This window comes from Cebus imitator, unplaced genomic scaffold, assembly GCF_001604975.1.
Source record: "Cebus imitator isolate Cc_AM_T3 unplaced genomic scaffold, Cebus_imitator-1.0 Scaffold50, whole genome shotgun sequence".
NCBI classification, from domain to species: domain Eukaryota; kingdom Metazoa; phylum Chordata; class Mammalia; order Primates; family Cebidae; genus Cebus; species Cebus imitator.
Window position 1 is genome coordinate 6,224,514 of NW_016107365.1, and position 20,552 is coordinate 6,245,065.

Sequence of the window (20,552 nt, forward strand, 5' to 3'; positions counted from 1 at the left end):
TGCTTGACTCATATTTGAAAGCTTTCTTCTACCAGATTTTTCTTATTGAAAGCAATTTATCCCTCCTCTCATCTCTTTTAACCAAACTATATAAATAGTACCTATCTGAGCTTCTCATTAGGAGTAAACAAACAGTGCCTTAGGGAGCATCGTTATTGTCTATTAGGACATTTGTTATTTTCTGTTTGTTTCTCTTTTGGGAGAATATTTGTTATTTTAAATACAGAAAGAAGAAACCCATATAGAAAACTCTACCTTAGGTGAAACCCCATCTCTACTAAAAATACAAAAATTAGCTGGATGTGGTGGCCGGGACCTGTAATCCTAGCTACTTGGGAGGCTGAGGCAGGAGAATTGCTTGAACCCAGGAGGCAGAGGTTGCAGTGAGCCAAGATCGTGCCATTGCACTCCAGCCTGGGCGACAAGAACTAGTCTCTGTCTCAGGAAAAAAACAAAAAAAACAAACAAACCAAAAAAAACCCTGAAAAGTCTGCAATAGAATCATCTCAGATGCTTTTTCTCATTATAAAGAAGACTGGCCGGAGTCTCTGGGGTCCTCCTGATTTCCCCATGTGCCTTGTCCATTATTCCCTTCCAAATAGTCAGCAGTTTTTATATGTACAGGAGCCCAGGGCTCAAGTGTTTACAAAAAAAAAGATAAGAGTAAAGCTATGAGAAAAAGTACAGCCAAAAGAACTCTTTTTTTGTTTTAGTTCTAGGTCACTGAATTTCATTCATTTTTTAGTTGCCCCTCCCCACATAGAGGGATGAGAGGAGCACTTTGACAATAGATTATCTGTATGATCATGGCTTTGTTAGATCTGAATATTTTCTTCCAACATGGAAATAAGGAACTAAATGCTCTGTGGGGATTCCTGAAACAAAAGACTTAGTTATAAACAAGTAGTGAGGTAGATCTTGCCGAATGGCCTTCTTTCTTCTTGCTTTGTCTGAGGCTGGTGGAAGGCCCTGAAGAAACAGGAGGGAATAAAGTCAGAGGAATGTGAAATTGGAATCAACCCTTGTAGAAAGGTGTCTGAAACAAGTTATGGCAGAAAGTAGCCTTTCTGACTGGTGTGCCTACAAATACCCAAAGAATGTATGAAACTGCTCATACAAGGTCTTCTGAAACCATACGCATAGCCAGCTACCCCTCCTTTGTATACAGTTTCACTTTCCAATGTACTTTCGCATCACTTTGATCCCTAAATTATCCTCTAAGTAGAGATAGAACAAATATTCTCATCTTCTATTTTTCTAAGTGAGGAAACTGAGGCACAGAGTAGGTGAACCAGCTTGTACTAATTGTGCAGTTTGTATAGATTTTGTCAATAAACGGTGATTTATTTCCAGTGCTTCCAACTTCTACTCTCGTATCTTTTCCACTTTTTGCCTTGTTTTTGACACAGTCACCAGCATCTCTGAGTGGTTATATCATGTGCTCATTGCTCTGGAATTAATAACACAAGTTGGTGGCTTAAGAAATACACAGGTACTTTAAAAAGTGAGTAATGCTTCCCAAGGGTAATACTCTTAAAGGAATATTCACCAAGATTGATGTGGATTTAAGACCAAAAGTTGGACCCAAAGATATGAAAACTTCTGATGATGGATCCACGCAGAGGAATACTGATGATAATTAAAAACAAGAACACACATCTTACAGAATCCTTCAAAGTCAACATCAAAGATATCACAGTGAAGCAGTATTGTAGATAGAATCACCAATGCAGTATTTACTAAAATCTTGAGGAAAAAAAACATGATCTGAGTCTAATCATTGCTACCAAAAATGCTTAATGACAAGAAGATAGTGAAGAACATAATTTATTGACTAATTTCAGATGTTCAGGGTTCATACAAGTTTTAGAAAAATTACATTGTAGCAATGGATTATTAGTACCAATTTTGAAAAAAAAAGAAATTATAGACATACTAAAAACATATGCCATGGTTGAAAAGATGTATCAAACTATAAAGAAGCAGCATCGAAGATTTAACATTTAAAATCAAAAACTGCTCATGTGACATCCCAAGATATGCCCCAGATATAACTTTTCCTTATATTGAGCATCAGTCTGTTAAGATTATTAACCAGTGGAAGTGTCTAACACTGTTTTAAAAAATTGCGTTTCTTCTAAACAACCTGACATTACTGGTTTTATTCAATGAATGCATACATATGTCTTCTCTTAAAGATGTGTATGCATCTTTTGTATGATTTTACTTTTAGCTCTTTAACCAAAACCATTGATTCCAGTTATACAAGATAAGAAAGTTTTATGTGGGGTATAAACTGGGTTTACTTTTATGCTCAATGAGAGATGCAGAGAAAGACTGGACTTTCACTTCTAGAGTCATCAGCTGCAGAAGTGACAGTCCAGTATTTCTTTGCATCTCTCATTGAGCATAAAAGTAAACCCAGTTCATACCCCACATAAAACTTTCTTATAACCTCCTTCTTCCTTTTTTCTCATTCTTCTAGATTTCCCCCATCTGTCCTTAATAGCACTTGTCTTGCTTCTCCCACCCCTTTTTCTTTAGCCCCAGAGCATCATTTTGAGTTTTGCCCCAGCTGGTTACAGGGATCTGTCTACTGTGGCCTGGGGAAGAAATGGAAAAGAAGTCTGAGATCCTCGTGGTCGTTATAATCTTTTCCTTGGGAGCCCAAGGGAGGTGGAAGGTGATGCATGTTTTTGCAGAAAGCATCCTTGTCCCTTTACATTCTTTGGAGATCAGTCCTCACGCCTGGTCCTTGTCGGCATCATCTGTACATCTCCATCTCCAAATCCTGAGATCATTGAGCCACATTCTCATCCTACCTCAGCACCAAGCCAGAGATGCCAAAATCATATTGCTAGAAAGAAGCTAAGCCAGTTTCACCCCTCAGCTCTGCTTACATTTGTTTTTAAACCAAGCCAAAAAGAGACATCCATATTACTTTCTAAAAGATAAACTATCAGAAGCTATTCTATGTGTGCCTTTCAAAGATAAACTATCAGAAGCTATTCTATGTCTGCCTTTCAAATGATGTGTGAAGTGTAACGATAAGAAATATCTCTTGCCAGGACATTATTGAGGAAGTCACAGTAGGTTACATTCGTGAGAATATATGGTCTGCTTCAGAAGAGTTGCTTCTTCGCTTTCAAGCCACAAGCTCAGGACCCATCCTTAGGGAAGAGTTTGAAGCTAGAAAATCGTTTTTGCATGAACAAGAAGAGAATGTGGTCAAAATACAGGTATGTGGATCACCTACCACTTTTTACAGCAAACTGTCATACCACCTGAAAATGTTTTATTTTATAATTGACTAGTCAACTACTGGCATTCTAACAAATAAATCTGACAGCATGTTTTTACATAATCAGTGCCACTAGTCTACTTCACTAAGGCTTTAAAATGGGAAGCATATTGATGATGAATGACTTAACCTATGGTCTTCTAGGGCAAATTTAGGAGCACTGCAGATTTGTACAGATCCACCTGCTGCCACCCTAGTTGGACCCAAAAGGACATGCCTTGGATCTGAGTTGAAATCACATCTGACTCGGGGACTTTACAGTTTGGCTTCTGTGGTTAGTGGATGTTGAGTGGCATCTTAGTTTCTGTGCTCTTCTATCCTGAAAGAACAGGAGAACTAATGAAATAAACAGATTTAGCATCTCTAAGAATGTCTTCCACCTTCTGCAATCTGTCACTCTTATTCAGGCCTCCGGGAGAAACTTTCATTCCCAAATTGTTTGCCATAAGTTGTTCTTAAGCTTGCAAGACTTGTCCAAACTTTCTGGTTGGCAGAAGAAGAATTTGCCAGGCTTAGATGTTTCTCTTCTGTATTCCTGTAGCGCCCTCTGTGAATCACCACACTGATTTCTGAAAGGCTGTGAGTTTGTTCTTTTTCTTGTGAATTCAAAGGGACATTGTTAGCAACTGGCAAAGTCTGATGGGTTTTTACTTTTGAGTTTCCTAAATTGGAAGTTTTTCTGTTGAAGAGGTTCTTTTTTGTGTGGTCACTGGTGAACTCATCTGCTTTTCCCACCTAACTGTAATGTCCAAGGCAGAAAATGAATTTTACAAACATTTGTCTTCTTGTATCTTACACATGATAGGTGCTTGCATGTTTAAATTTGCTTGGAGCTTAAGATATTATAAGCAAAGCAGAAACAATCAACTTTATAAAAGAAATTCCTACTATAAATCTAACACTTAAAGGATTTTTCTAGGTGGGCCAATGAGTTTTCAATTTATTCATTCTTTAAACAAGTAGTAGGCAAAACACACAGGAAATGAACAAAAGCCTAAAACTAGTCACCTACATTGATGAGGCTCCAGTTTTGCACAAAATTCACATGTCAGCCAATATAAAATTTAGACCCCACACTCTCCAGTCTCAGGGCACACAGCAGAGTTGCAGTTGGAAGATGTGCCACAGAACCCACCAGTATAGAATCCCTCTGTATTAGAAACCAGGGCTGAAGGATGAGAGAAATGGGGAAAGGATAGGAACAATCATATGGAGCCTTTTTTCTCCGCCTCAGCAGAGGCAAAACAATTGAAGAGGCAGCCATCAAACCGTGAAGTCATCTCACCATGCCTTTTTTTCAGTCTTCTGACAATTTTCCAATGCAGAGGGCATGAAGTCTAAAGGTAATCCTACTTCACAGATGGGGACCAGAAGTAACTATGCATCGACAGAAATGGAACCTGCTGACCCATAAAACCAAGAGACCATGAACCAAAGGGTGTCATGCTAATCTCATTTCTCACCAAAGTGGCTAGTTCACCTTCAAGTAGGAAAATGTTCTGATATCTGAGAAGTTCCCCTACATAAAACACTGTGAGCTTCCTAGCTGGCTGAACTGCCCCCCGACACCACAGTCTTAACCAATTTGGAGAGAAATACAAAGGCAAAGCTCCTAGGCCAAGGCCAGCTATACCGCAGCTACACCACCCTCCCTGCCCTCGGTGGTCTGCCAGGGAACTGAGTAGTGGTACAGAGAATGTGCATGATCAACATCCATTCCTCTGTCTCAAATGCTTGGGGAGTTAACTGGGAGGTGCTCAGGTCAATGCAGAGGGAAGTCAAGGAGAATCTACATAGCTATATTATTCTTGAGCAGTTAGAAGTCCCTGATACAATTTCCTGAGTGAACCAGAAAAAAAAAAAAATCTGCTCATAAACAAAAAAAATCTTATATCAAAAACAGAAAAAGGAATGTAACTTTCAAAATATAAATGGCGTAGACATCTAGAGTTACTCTTCCAGAAGACAGGAGAAAATTTTATACTGAAACTGCTTTATACTGTCAAGGAATTTGATACGACGTGGACTTCATCAAATTAAGAAGACAACAGAATAATAAAATGAAAAGACAGCTGACAACTAAGGAGAGGAAGGGAAATAATGACATCATAGAATGTAAATGAATTTATAACTGCAGAATGCAAAATAGGCACTGAACATAATTGCAGCAGACACGGAAAGCTGAAGAAAAATCCACCAAAGCTGAGGGAAAGAATAGATGATTAAAAACACAGTTTTTCATGGGAAAAGTATAAGGCCCATTTTATTGCAGGGTGGTGACAACTGACTGGAGTAATTCACATAACAGATGGCTCCTAGTTTGTGCTTAAGTGCTTGATAAACTTTAGAAATGGCAAGGTGTTAGAGATAATGACTCAGAGGACAGATAATGGGGAGCCGATATTGATATTGTTGGTGTGGCACAGAAAGACACCAGAAAAAATGAAATGGGATAGAATAGGTAACTAAAGGACGAAGTTTTTCTCTTGAACTGAAGAAAGCTAGTATACTACTTTTTAGGAAAGGACATAATAGTGGCAAACACCAAAACGTAGCCCTGCGAATTAATGAATTATTGAACTTCAGCTTAGGGAGCGCCACCAGCATCCTGGTGAAGAAAAACAGGCGACTCTGAAGGAACTTCACAACGCCAGGAGCAGCGGCAGAGTCTGTGGGCGAGGAGGAAGGGGATGACCTGGGAGAGTCGGGCCTCAGTTGTTTTAATGTAACTGACTACTCCTATAGATTGCCGGATTTTTTTTACCTTTGAGGAGGGGGAAAAGAGGTTCATGTTTAGGGCTCTCTTGGCTAACTGAGATCACACAAGTATTTTGCGCATCAGAAGTTGGCATTGGTGATTTGAATAGATCTGTACTCAGTGTCCGGTTTTCACGCATAGCAGCCAGTGTATCAAGCCATATTTCCCAGAGAGTAATAGTTAAGGTCTATAAAACAGAGCAGTGACCTCTGAGGTCTAAGTGTTTTGAAAGACTTTTTTATAGAGATTTCTGCACAGAAATATATTTGTTATAGTACTAGAAAACAAAACAAATAAAATGACTATTATAAATTTTCCCACAAGTTTCCATACCAGACAGGAGAATGAGATTGCCATTTTTGTAAATCCTTTTTTTTTTTTATTTAATTTTTTTAATTTAACAGAGTCTTGCTCTGACGCCCAGGCTGGAATGTAGTGGCACCATCCCAGCTCACTGCAACCTCCACCTCCTGGGTTCAAGCAATTCTCATGCCTCAGCCTACCAAGCAGGTGGGATTACAGGCATGTGCCACCACACCCAGCTTATTTCTGTATTTTTTATAGAGACAGAGTTTCACCATGTTGGCCAGGTTGGTCTTGAACTCCTAGCCTCAAGTGATCCGCCCACCTCCGCCCCCATAAAGTGCTGGGGTTATAGCATAAGCCACTGCACCCAGCCTGTAAATCCTTTCTGCCTATAACTTTCCAAGTTTCTTTATATCCACTTTATACCCATATTTGCTTATAAACAGCCTCTAATTAGAGAGGAGCTTGCAATATTATGACTACGCACAAGAGTTCTGCTGTTAGCACAGAATAAAAGCTCATCTCAATGGAACTAAAACAGACTAAAAAAAGAAAAACAGTTTTTTGGCAAATGAAATATGAGGCATGTAGTATTCTGCTTCCATGGAGCAAAAAAAATTTTTTTTTTATTATTGTACTTTAAGTTCTGGGATACATGTGCAGAACGTGCAGGCTTGTTACATAGGTATACACATGCTATGGCAGTTTGCTGCACCCATCAACCCATCATCTACATTAGGTATTTCTCCTAATTCTCTCTCTCCCCTAGCCCCACGCTGCCCAGCAGGCCCCGGTGTGTGATGTTCCCCTCCCTGTGTCCGTGTGTTCTCATTGTTCAACTCCCACTTATGAGTGAGAACATGGGGTGCTTGGTTTTCTGTTCCTGTGTTAGTTTGCTGAGAATGGTGGTTTCCAGCTTTGTCTATGTCCCTGCAAAGGACATGAACTCATCCTTTTTTATGGCTGCATAGTATTCTGCCATGTATATGCGCCACATTTTATTTATGCATTCTATCACTGATAGGCATTTGGGTTGGTTCCAAGTCTTTGCTATTGTGAACACTGCCACAGGAAACGTAAGTGTGCATGTGTCTTTATAGTAGAATGATTTATAATCTTTTGGGTATATATCCAGTAATGGAATTGCTGGGTCAAATGGTATATTCTGGATCTAGATCCTTAAGGAATCACCGCACTGTCTTCCACAATGGTTGAACTAATTTACACTCCTACCAACAGTGTAAAAGCGTTCCTATTTCTCCACAGCCTCTCCAGCATCTGTTGTCTCTGACTTTTAATGATCACCATTCTAACTGATGTGAGATGGTATCTCAATGTGGTTTTGATTTGCATTTTCCTAATGACTAGTGATGATGAGCTTTTTTTCATATGTTTTTTGGCCACATAAATGTCTTCTTTTGAGAAGTATCTGTTCATGTCCAGGAGCAAAAAAATTCTATTCCAAGCCAATCTGCCTTTGTTTGGAAAGGTAATACTCATATGTAGAAGAATACCAGAAAAATTTACATAAATAATAATAAGATGAAACATAATAATGAACTCTCAAGGTAAATCCTGGTGACACACATACTTAAGCCTTAGTACATTAAAAGAAAAAAAAACAGAATGGACAAATGGGGTCATTTTGACAATGCAGGAATGATTCAATATTAAATCATCTGTTATTATGGCACATTACTTATTCAGAATGTTTGCAGATCTCAGGTAATTGAGATTAACAGTGTTTTTGAAGTTTAGGTAATTCCAGAAGAGCAGAATGGGAACTTGAATTAATTCCAATTATCTTGTTTAGCCTTCAGTATGGACTAAGGAAGGAGCGGGATTTATAATATACATTCAAACAATTGCAATTCTGTGCTTTAAACCAATGTTAACCACCAAAATATACAAACTGTTAAGATCCATCACAACACTGTGTGTGTGTGTGTGTGTGTGTGTGTGTGTGTGTGTGACAGAGAGAGAGAGAGTCAGTCTCGCTCTGTTGCCGAGGCTAGAGTGCAGTGTTGCAGTCTGCACTGACTGCAACCTCCACCTCCCAGGTTCAAGTGATTCTCCTGCCTCAGCCTCCCGAGTAGCTGGGACTACAGGTGCATGCCACCACACCGGGCTAATTTTTGTATATTTAGTAGACAATATGGTTTTCACCATATTGGCCAGGCTGGTCTTGAACTCCTGACCTGGTGATCTGCTGCCTTGGTCTCCCAAAGTGCTGGGATTACAGGAATAAGCCACCCCGCCTGACCCACAACACTTTTTTTACTGGTTAGACTGCCATGGAGTCCCATGATTAAGGTCCACTTCCCCTAGTCTCTGTTGTGCTATTGGGCCACTTTTGTGAGCAACTGTTGGTGACATCAGAGAATTTTGCCTATCTCAGAAGTGTCACACTGTGACAAATCCCATGGTAGCATTTTCTACCTAGATAATCAATTTAAATCCTTTATTTTGGTTATTTATACTTTTATCATTTAATGTGTGGACCACATATCCAATGCTGTCTTTGCCTGGAAGATTGGCAAAAGTACACAATCTCAAGCCTTCCCCGAGGCCTACTGAATCCTAACCTGCATTCTGGCAAGATCCTCGGATGATTTTATATTCACATTAAAGTTTGAGAAGTACTGTTAAGATCATTCCAGTTTCAAAACTCCAGATAATTCATCTTCCTGTGTAGTTCTTTATCACCATAAGAGCTTAAGGGAGAAAAACCCTATGTGCTCATTTCAATAGCTACTGAAAAAGCATTTGATAAAATTCGACCCATTCCAGTGTTTTTAAATGATTTCTTTGAAGTTTAAGGTTTTTTTGAGGCAATTGCCATCCTTATAATCAACTTTACCATTCAGACATTAATCTTTTTCCATTTATTAATCTGTTCCAAAGTGTACCTTATAATTTCATTCTTTTATATTTGTTAAGTTTACTCCTCTGTATCTTTTTCTGCTATTGTGAATAATATCTTTGTTCTATTATGTTGTTTATTCTTGACATGTAGAAAATTTATCAATTTTATATTCTTTTTATAACTAGTCACCAGGATGAACTCTTAGTGCTAATAAATTTTTAGTTGATCCTCTTGGGTCATAATTGCTGTTGACACTTCTGATTTTTTTTTTTTTTAACATCTTGAATTTTGTCAAGGAGTAGATTCATACAGCCTTAATAATATAGAAAATTATAAACTTTAAGGACTTAAAAATTATTTGGGCTTGGCTTCCACTTCTAGGGAAATGGAACGCACGTTCTTTCCCTGTTCATAAATACAACTAAAAGCCTCCAATATTATGTATAAACAAACATAACACTTAAAGATGAAGAGAAAAAAGTCAGACTAATTAGCAAACCCTGGGACCCAAAGAATGATATAGTGATGAGTTCTTTGAGTTTTCTTTTTGTTTATATTTTGCTTACCTAGAGCTGAAGAGGCTGGCGACCCAGAAATGCCAGTGGGTACAGGCTCTGATATGGTTTGGTTCTGTGTCACCACTCGAATCTCATCTTAAATTGTACTTCCATAATTCCCACATGTTGTGGGAGGGACCCGGTGTGAGATAATTGAATCATGGGGGCAGTTTCCCCTATACTGTTCTTGTGGTCGTGAGTAAGTCTCTCCAGATCTGATGGTTTTATAAGGAGTTTCTGCTTTTGCTTCTTTCTCATTCTCTCTTGCTGCCACCATGTAAGAAGTGCCTTTTGCCTTCTGCCATGACTGCGAAGCCTCCTCAGCCATGTGGAACTGTGAGTTGATTAAACCTATTTTTCTTCCCAGTCTCAGGTATGCCTGTAGCAGCAGCGTGAAAACGGACTAATACAGGCTCCAATGAAAGCCTGCTCTCTGTAGCCAAAGGGCCAAGAAAGAAACAGTCTAGCAAGACAGAAATAATTTCAGGTAGTAGCTACTCTACTCTAGCCAAACACCACACACAGAAAAAAAACTGTAATGCTTCCACCCAGAGCAGCAAAGCCTGAGTGGGGAGCCTGGACGTCCATCTCCCAGACTATAACAAGGCACACAGACACTTGTAGAATCTGGATCTCGTGCCCACTGAGCAGTAATGTGGCAGCCCTTCCTCTCCCTGCTAGAGTGGTGTAAGAGGAGCCATGGTGGAGAGGTAGGACGTTTGCACCATCCAGTCAGTGGTAATGAGGTCTTTTCCCCTCAGTTGGTCAATGGAGGCCACATGGGAAGTAATAAGAAGCCACTCCTACCTTCCCAGCCAGAGAGATATCAACAGAGAGCCAGTGGGTTGCTGGACCCCCTCCCTGCAGTAATGAGGAGGCCTTCCCCACCTTGGTGGTTAAGGTTCTTTGGGTCCCAAGGTTCACTAGCCTGGCTGTTGTCTCCCCACCTTTAAGAAGGTTATGTTTGTCAGAAGCCAAATGGAGAACCTAGCCTTCTCCTCCCACTCCTGGTAATGAGGCAGTGCCTCCCGACATTTTCCTTGCCAAAACAATGTCAGGAAAAGCCACCTAAAACAGTAGGATTAAATAAGATCCAGCACCCCGTAATACCCACATTGTCTAAGGTTCAGTCACTTGGGCTGTTTGGATATTGCAATCACAACAGTCACTTATGTCAAGAACCAAGAAAATCACAACTTCAGTTTAAAATAACAACTACTGGGTGCCCACACAGAGATGACAGATGTTGGAATTATCTGACAAAGATTTTTAAAGCAGCTATCATTAAAATGTCACAATAAGCAATTAGCAATTACTAACACTTGAAGCAAAAGAAAGAACGTCTCAGGGAAAAAAGGTAAAGCCTCAGCAAATAATTCAAAGTATATAAACCACATAGTAACTTTTAGAACTGAAAAATATAGTAACAGAGGTGGAAACCCTATGAAAGTCTTAGCAGCAGAATGGAAGGACAGAGGAATGAATCAGTGAACTAGAGATTATCACAATAGAAATGTCCAGGTCTGAACAACAGAGAGAAAACAGACTGACAAAATAATAAATAGAGCCTCAGGGATCAACAGGATTATAACAGAAGATTTGACATTTGTATCGTCTGATTCCCAGAGGAGAGGAGAAAGAGGCAGTACTGACAAAGTGCTTGAAATAAAAGTAGAAGCATTCCAAAAACACAGATTCAAGAAGCTGAGCAAACCCCAAACAGGATAAAGTGAAGAAAATTCACACAAAGATATATCATAGTCAAACTTCTGAAAATAAAAGACAAAGAAAATATTTTGAAAAGCAGTGAGATAGAAACAACTTACCTATGAGAGGAAGACAGTTCTAATGACAGAGGATTTTTCATAACCTAAGAAGGCCAGAAGGAAGGGCAAGATTTTTCAGGGAAGCAAAGGCTGAGTGGGAAGTCCAGACTTCCACCCTCCTGTAACAAGACACCCAGACACTTGTAGAACCTGGAGAGAAAATGGCTGTCAACATAGAATTTTATATCCAGCAAAAATACCCTTTAGGAATGAAGGAGAAACTAAAAGCGCTTGTTACCAGCAAACCTTCCCTCATAGTCCTACAGATAGCTCTCTAAACAAAAAGGAAATGATGAAAGAAGAAATTTCAGAACGTCAGAAAGAAAGAAAGGATAGCTGGAAGAATAAAAATATGAGTAAATACGTTTTTTTACTCCTTTTGAGTTTTTAAAATTGTTTGACAGTTGAAGCGCTGAAGTGCTAATGAATGTTTGAAGGGCTCATTCCCCATGGCTGCTGTCAGTGGCTGATGTTGAATGTCTGTGGCTTTTTCAGGCGCAGGGTGCAAGCTGTCATTGGATCTACCATTCTGGGGTCTGAAGGATGGTGGCCCTCTGCTCACAGCTCTACTAGGCAGTCCCCCAGCAGGGACTCTGTAGGGGCTCCAACCCGACATTTCTCCTCCACTGCCCTAGCAGAGATTCATGATAGTTCTGTTCCTGCAGCAGGCTTCTGCCTGGAAACCCAGGCTTTTCCAAACATCCTCTGAAATCTAGACAGAGGCTCCCAAGCCTTGACTCTTGCACTCTATGCACCCACAGGCCTAATATAACATGGAAGCCACTAAGGCTTATGGTTTCACCCTCCGAGCTGTACCTGGGCCCTTTTTAACCATGGCTAGATCTGGAGTGACTGGGATGCAGGGATTAGTGTCTGGAGGCTATGCAGGGCAGCAAGGCCCTGGCCCTGGACCATGAAACCATTCTTCCCTCCTAGGCCTCCCAGCCTGTGATGGCAGGGGCTGCTGTGAAGGTCTCTAAAACATCAGGGATTACAATTCGACATGAGATTTGGGTGGGGATACAAATCCAAACCATATCAAGGCATGAGCCACCATGCCCAGTTCACATCTTTATGTCAGTTTGTATTTGTGTACACAATGATGGAGTATGTGTGTTCACACATTTGCATATTTCAGAGGATACCTAATTAAAAGGCCAGGCACAGTGGCTCACGCCTGTCATCCCAGCACTTTGGGACGCCAAGGTGGGCAGATCACCTGAGGTCAGGAGTTCGAGACCAGCCTGTCTGATATGGTTAAACCCTGTCTCTACTAAAAAATACAAAAATTAGCTGGGCATGGTGGCACGTGCCTGTAGTCCCAGCTACTCAAGAGGCTGAGGCAGGAGAATTGCTTGAACCTAGGAGGCAGAGGTTACAGTGAGCCAGGATCGCACCACTGCACTCCAGCCTGGGCAACAGAGTAATACTCCATCTCAAAAAATAAAAGTTAGATACAGGTATTGATCGACTTACGACCTATGCAACTTACGACCATTCGACTTTACAACCACAATCACTAGCAACGACTGCTCCGCGTCTGGCAGCGCAAACGTTGCCCAGCTGGGCGTATGACAGTGCGGGCCAGCTTCCGGCAGCACTACCATCTCTGCTTGCACCATTTCAACTGTACATATAGCCTACTCAACTTAACGACCAAACTGTGTTACGACTGGTCTGCCGGTCCCAATCGTGGTTGTAAGTCGAGCACTAGCTGTAGTTGTTCCCTTTAGAGAGTACCTGTAGTTAGGTGGAAGTAGAGATAGCTACACAGGTACATATACCCTTTCTCTTTGTTCACTGTGTATTTTTATAGATCTTCTAGGCATTGAGGTACAAATTGTTTGCTTAGAAATATGTATAATTGGGCCAGGCACGGTGGCTCATGCCTGTAATCCTAGCACTTTGGGAGGCTGGGGCAGGTGGTTCACCTGAGGTCAGGATTTTGAGATTAGCCTGACCAACATGGAGAAGCTCTGTCTCTACTAAAAAAACAAAATTAGCCTGGTATGGTGGTGCATGTCTGTAATCCCAGCTACACAGGAGGCTGAGGCTGGAGAATCGCTTGAACCTGGGAGGCAGAGGTTGCAGTGAACTGAGATTGCACCATTGCACTCCATCCTGGGCAACAAGAGTGAAACTCCATCTCAAAAAATAATAATAATATAATAATTTGATTTTTTTTGCCCTTTTTAACAAGGAACTTTTATTTCCATTCTGATTTGAAAAAGAGTATCAGAATTGGGGTGAGTTACAAAAATTTTTCAATAAAAAGGTGCTCATAAATGAATTGGAATAAACTGATAACAGTTAGGAATTTAATTCTTCTAAAGATACTAGTTTGTGTCCAGTTTTTGTAAGTGTTTCCTGTAAAAGTTCTTCATGTTGATAATCAGATAAAGCTATGTTGATGAAGCATTGTTTAACTTAATGTGGGAATAGATGAATTGATGGTCAGTTGCAGCACCAGTATTCTCAGGGATCCAAGGGATTCTGGGCCACAAGTTGGTGGAGCATCCTTCTTTCCAGTCGGGTCCACGGTGGGCCACTTGCTGCAGTAAAGATACTTAATACTAGGCATTATTTTCAGCATTTTTGTTTGTTTGTTTGTCATCAAATACCACTAGCAACTAGTTAATACTGTTTGTAGATTTTGGAGAAATGCCGTGTTACTATTCCTTCTTGTCACTCAGGGACTTCGTAATCTTTCCAGCAGGAGCTGTGCTTCTGCATGTAATTTATCATTGTTGCTCTGCCATCCTAAGCTTATTCTCAGCTGTGAGCTGATTTACTCTGCCATGGTTAGCTGGCTACCCACAGAGAGGGTGTCCAGATGAGATTTGAAGGGAGAGTCCCTGACAATGCTCCTGCTCCTTGCAACCTGAAATGTCCTCTGCTCTTGCACTTCCTAGATAAACTGGGAAACTTGCTGGTAAATAATTCTATAACCCATTCTTTTCCTTAGGCTTTTTGGAAAGGATATAAACAACAGAAGGAGTATATGCACAGGCGGCAAACGTTCATTGATAATACTGATTCTATTGTGAAGGTAAATACCCTTTCCTACCATACCAAGTGCTTAGCTTAAACATTTCCCCTCACTTCTTGTTTAATATGAAAGCCAGCTATAGAAAGGGAGGGTATGTGTGAGCCTTGAAGTCCGAAGGCAGTACTGGGTTTGAATCCCAGCTCTACTGCTCACTTACCTAATCATTTTTCATGCAGGTCAGTTAAACCACTATAAAACCTCAAGTCCTTTATGTGTGGTTATGAGAATCACATGTGAAAGTGTTCTGTAACCAATAAATATTCTTTGTCTAGAAAGTCCAAATTGGTTATTTAAACTCTAGGCAGAACCCAGCTTTATTTCATGTTTCTCTTTCCACATTTGCTTAAGCATATTTTGAATGCTCAGACATAGCAGAACAAAACCAATGATAAGAGGAAGTAGAGCTAATTTAGGGCCTTTATTTGGGAGCTGAATTAGTCGAACCCAGTCTTTCACCCAGGTGGATAGCTCTGAGTGAGAAAGAAAGGGCACTGTGGTGTCCACTGTCATGGATCTGAAAATCAGAGGACTGGACCCAAATGAACATGGAAATCTACAACTTAGAGATCTACAAGCCTCCAGCTTGGAAATCCAGATCAGTGTTGAAGCAATGGAGCTGGAAAGTAGAATCAGATTAGTTTAAAGATCTTTTAGGCCAGACTTAGTGGTTCACACCTGTAATCCATAGCACTTTGGGAGGCCGAGGTAGGAGGATCACTTGAGCCCATGAGTTCAAGACTAGCCTGGCTAACATAGAGGGACCTCATTTCTATATTTTAAAAAATTAATGATAAAAACAAATTTTAAAAAACCTTTTAAACTGTGAAGGCAGATAATAACATGACCCACATCCATTGTACAGTAGTTCTTTGATGAAGTAGCATCCTATGGAACATTTGCCTATTCTGTCAAAAAATGTTGTTAGCAGTTGGTCCCTCATGAGACCTGTTAGATGTTTTCCTGTAAAAACTTAAAGAATATTAGATGCATTTAAAGGGATGATAGAAGAAACCCTGGACATAGTTTACTTGATTTCCTTCCTGACTCATTGAAACTCTCAGCAAAATACCTTACCCTTCTGGCTTTTATTTACTGAGATTAAGGTGAAATAGTACAAAGGTAAATTATCCTCTCCACCTCTCCCTTATTAAGGCGGTGAAATTAAGGGTAACGTGTAAAGTGTTTTGAACCCCTTAAGAAACATTAGTGAAAGATGAAAAGTAGGCTTGAGAGATTGGTTATTTAGTGGACTACTTTTTTTCTTTATCAAATATCATTGTTTTTACAAGAACTACACAAAACTGCATTGCGCATTGTTTGGCGATTACCTTGACTTTTCTCTTTGTTTTTTGTTGTTCTTTTCTATTTTTTAAAACTTTTTAGATTCAGTCCTGGTTCCGAATGGCAACCGCAAGAAAGAGCTACCTTTCAAGACTACAGTATTTCAGAGATCATGTAAGAAGAATGCATGTGGGTTTTTATCTGGGTTGAGAATGAAATAAATGAGTGCTTTATTAAATGTTTGCATTGAATGATTTTTATTGAATGGTGGAAATGAACACTTAGGAAAGAATGGATCTTAGAACTTAATATGAAAATATTTGGAGGCTTACTGTTTTCATTCAGAAATCATGTTGACAGTTAGACTTCACCAGTCAGGCCTGGATAGAAAATGGGTGAGGGGAAACTGTGAGAGTAACACCAAAGAGAGAAGACTCTAGAAAAGTATTTTCCAGCATTGCATATACAGTTTTTCTAACTGCTAACCACTTACTTTAAATAGAAGCCCACAGGAGGGATTTTTTCCTCAATCTTTCAAGAAGAGATAGGCGAACATAGACTGCATCATCTAAGTTCTGTGCTAAACTTATTTTTCCTTTTTAGGTCTCTTGGTCTAAGCAGTTCCCCTACAGTCTTGTTTGTTCTTTTAGCTAACATAACTGACCTCTTCTTCAAAGAAAATGGAAAAATAAACATTGAATACACCACATTGAAATGCTGTCAGTTCTAAGTAGTGTCAGTTCTTAAATATTGCCAGTTCTTAGATGTTCTAAATTCAAAAACAGTGGAGTAGATGGGACTCTGGGAGATCAAGATGTGTCTCTGTCTTTTGCAGAATAATGAAATTGTGAAAATACAGTCACTGTTGAGAGCAAACAAAGCTAGAGATGACTACAAAACATTGGGTAAGTGAGAACTTTCTGAAACAATACGAGGATTTTTTATAAACCAAGCAAGGATATATTGGTCCACATTGGTCACTTCAGAGGCTGCTCTAAGAACAGAGAATACCCATTGTTTCCAGTAGATTTTGATCGTCTGAGGCCCCAGTTTCTAAACCAGTACACAGAGGAACCCATGGTGACAGGAAATGGGCCTTCCTCTTAAGTGGAAGGGATAAGTCACGTGGTATCATTTCTTCTTCAAAAAGAATGGAGTTGGCATAAATGTGGATTTTTTTTTAATCTAAGCCAGAGTCAAAAATCTAATGCAAAAGAGTAGCCAGAAGATAAGGTTACATTTAAATTGTTTAATTTGTTAGACATCTCCTCTCCCAAAAATGACAACTGCAAACATCTTCCTGCAACTTCATTCTGAACTTTTCACAGAATATTTTTAACTTTTTTTTATAATACTAGCATAACATATGCCATTGGTAGAAAGTTTGAAAATAGCAAAATAAAATTCACCCAGAAGTAACCGTCACATTTTGTGCTATCTCCTTACAGTCCCAACTTTGCCTATGTTTGTTATTTTGGTTTTTTTACAGATCATAAGCTGATTCTAAATTTTGAATCAAGTTGAAATCTAAAAATATACTAAATTTTTAACATTCTAATTATCACAGGAGCATGCACAGTCAAGAAGAGCTTGCTGATAAATTTATTAGTACTTACAGTGCCTAGTAAGTTTAGCCAGCTCCTTTTACCTTTTTTTCCTTCTTCCTTTTTTTGAGATGGCATCTCCCTCTTGTCACCCAGGCTAGAGTGCAGTGGCGCAATGATGTCCCAACAATCCAAGGAAAATTCTCCAATAAAGGCCATCAGCAGTGGCAAAATAATAACATATGTGACTATAGATCTGGGTGCTCGTGCTGGGCTTATGCAGTTGTTTGTGGTGTTGGTTTTCTTCTCCTTTAGTGTCAAAACACCACAGAACTAAGGTAGAAGTACAAGGAAGGCTGGCAATGGTCTAGGTGTAAAGGAGGGCAGCTATTGAGATGGCCATGGCTGGACTGGTTCTTTCAAGTCATCTTTGTATTGCTGGGTCTAATCATTTGTCCTTGACAGGCCAGATGATTTATCCTTATAGTTTACCCAGAACTGATCTCTCTAAGCATGTTAAAAATGTTTTACCAAGAGTCAGAGTGCCAGGAAATTAAAGCCTAAAGTTCCAGGTACTAAGGGAAAATGAGAATGTCCCTTTCAATGACAAGTGCTGGCCCCTAGGTTCTGAGCACCCTCCCTTGGCCAATGCTGAAAGGACAAGGGCCAAGTTTCAATTTCTAAAATATTTTTATTTCCACTGAGTAGAACATTTGTTCCATTTATTATTCTGTTGGTTCCTGTTTGGCTTTTACAATCCTCCCTTCCTGGCTCTTTTCTAATTCTGCTTTCACCTACTTCCGGTCCTTCCCAAAGATCCTTTGGGCTGGGAGAAACCACTTTCTGCTTCCTGCAGCAGGAATGTAAGTCACTTATCTAGCTCAAGCACAAGGTCTCACGGTCGAGGTAACTTATGTTGACTTTCTTTCCCAGATTCCTCAGGAATGAGGCATAGATAGGACTATCTTCTTATGCATGAGTCCAGGCAACTGTGAGAGACAGAGCTGATAGAAGGGGAGTTGATAACTAGGAAAGAGTGGGACCAGATAGCCGTTTTGTACATTTATTTATTGATCAGTTTCCTTGTCCAGATTTTAAATTGCATGGGGGTGGATAGAATGATTCTCACCCTAGACCAAGTACTTTCATTGGTATATTTTTCTAGTAATTATTTAATGACCTTGTTTGTTTCCTGTCGATAATCATTCCAAGCTTTCCTAATTAAAGTATATCTGTTCCTGTCACTGCAGTTGGCTCCGAAAATCCACCGTTAACAGTAATTCGCAAATTTGTATACCTATTGGACCAAAGTGATTTGGATTTCCAGGAGGAACTAGAGGTTGCACGATTAAGGGAAGAAGTTGTGACCAAGATCAGGGCCAATCAACAGCTGGAAAAAGACCTGAACCTGATGGACATCAAGATTGGACTCCTGGTGAAAAACAGGATCACACTAGAGGTCAGTGGGGACTGTCAGCTCCCAGAAGAGGGAACATGCCCACATACAATCAAGAGTCACTTAATGACAGGGATACATTCTAAGAAATGCGGCATTAGGTGATTTTGTCCTGATGCAAACATCATAGAGCACTTACCCAAACCTAGATGGTAGAGTCTACTACACACCTAGGCTCTATGTTAAAGCCCATTTCTCCTAGGCTACACCCCTGTACAGCATGTGACTGTACTGAATACTGTAGGCAGTTGTAACACAATGGTAAGTATTTGTGGATCTAAACATAGCTCAACATAGAAAACATACAGTAAAGGCCGGGTGCAGTGGCTCAAGCCTGTAATCCCAGCACTTTGGGAGGCCGAGGTGGGTGGATCACGAGGTCAAGAGATCGAGACCATCCTAGTCAACATGGTGGAACCCCGTCTCTACTAAAAATACAAAAAATTAGCTGGGCATGGTGGTGCGTGCCTGTAATCCCAGCTACTCAGGAGGCTGAGGCAGGAGAATTGCCTGAACCCAGGAGGCGGAGGTTGCGGTGAGCCGAGATCGCGCCATTGCACTCCAGCCTGGGTAACAAGAGTGAAACTCCGCCTCAAAAAAAAAAAAAAAAAAGAAAACATACAGTAAAAATACCATATTATAATCTTATAGGACTAATGTCTTATATGAGGTCCGCTATTGATTGAAACATTATGCTGTGTGTGGTTATGTATGTCCATGACACTTTAGTCTAGCTAAGTTCATTTGGAATCTAGAATAAGTTTTTGTTTATCATTTTTATCATAAATTAGTGGTTTTCCGGTCTGTAAAATTTTATGCCCCCCTTTTATAACATTTTGTAAGGCTTCTTTATCGTTCTGAAATGAAATCTACATATGATAAAAATTTAACTAACATATATACCTTCAGAATAAGACTAGGCTCTTTATATGAATCCAAAAGAGAAATTTAAAGAATAATTGATAATAAAAGCACACATTTTAATGAGAAAATGTGTATGCCTGATGTCATTGGAAGACGTGATAAAGTTACCAGGGGTGTGGACCTCTTCATAGAACAGCTACAGATTGTGAGGGCTGCAGTGGTAACTGATGTGGGAGGTTGTAGAACTGGCAGGACCTCATTTTCCAAAATGGAAAACAGCTCTTTTTAAAGTTCAGCATTAGCCAAGTGTCATCTCTACCCAATTTACGCAATTGCAATCCTAGAAAATCCTAGATTTTGTGTGGGGAAAATGTATTATGCATCTACATAAAACAATTAGATTCTAGCCTCAGATAATTACAAACAGAATCTTGACCTATGTAAATGACCAGTAAGACATTCAAAAGTTCTATCACGCAAGGCATGGGCAGTTATTTATACAACGTTATCCCACAAATTGCCAGATCGCAGAGGACCTCTCATCCCCAATCCCTGCTCACTAGAAATGAGGAATGCCCTTCAATTGTTATTAAAAGTACCCCTATGTGCTTCCAAAATGTGGCTCCCTATAGAGTCACACTGCTCTTGCTGATAGCTTCTAAATAAATCATGGTGTGGTTTCATATCTGTGTAAAACCTGCCAACATCAAGGCTCAAAAAAAAAGTATAAAAAGCATCATTTTT

General features: G+C 39.9%; 2 protein-coding genes across 3 annotated transcripts in view; one reads left to right on the forward strand and one right to left on the reverse strand.

Moving 5' to 3' along the window:
- Window positions 1–10,750, reverse strand: part of F2RL2 (coagulation factor II thrombin receptor like 2) — a 36,590-nt gene extending 25,840 nt beyond the window's left edge. Inside the window, exon 1 of the mRNA XM_037738182.1 lies at window positions 10,596–10,750. The gene's annotated coding sequence lies outside the window, so the exon portion shown is untranslated. The remainder of the gene's footprint in view (window positions 1–10,595) is intronic.
- Window positions 1–20,552, forward strand: part of IQGAP2 (IQ motif containing GTPase activating protein 2) — a 306,128-nt gene that overhangs the window by 232,812 nt on the left and 52,764 nt on the right. For both annotated transcript variants that reach the window (XM_017527675.2, XM_037738181.1), the window contains exons 17-21: window positions 3,069–3,239; window positions 14,580–14,663; window positions 16,047–16,118; window positions 16,780–16,849; window positions 18,739–18,947. In XM_017527675.2, the coding sequence (XP_017383164.1) occupies window positions 3,069–3,239; window positions 14,580–14,663; window positions 16,047–16,118; window positions 16,780–16,849; window positions 18,739–18,947 (606 nt within the window). The remainder of the gene's footprint in view (window positions 1–3,068; window positions 3,240–14,579; window positions 14,664–16,046; window positions 16,119–16,779; window positions 16,850–18,738; window positions 18,948–20,552) is intronic.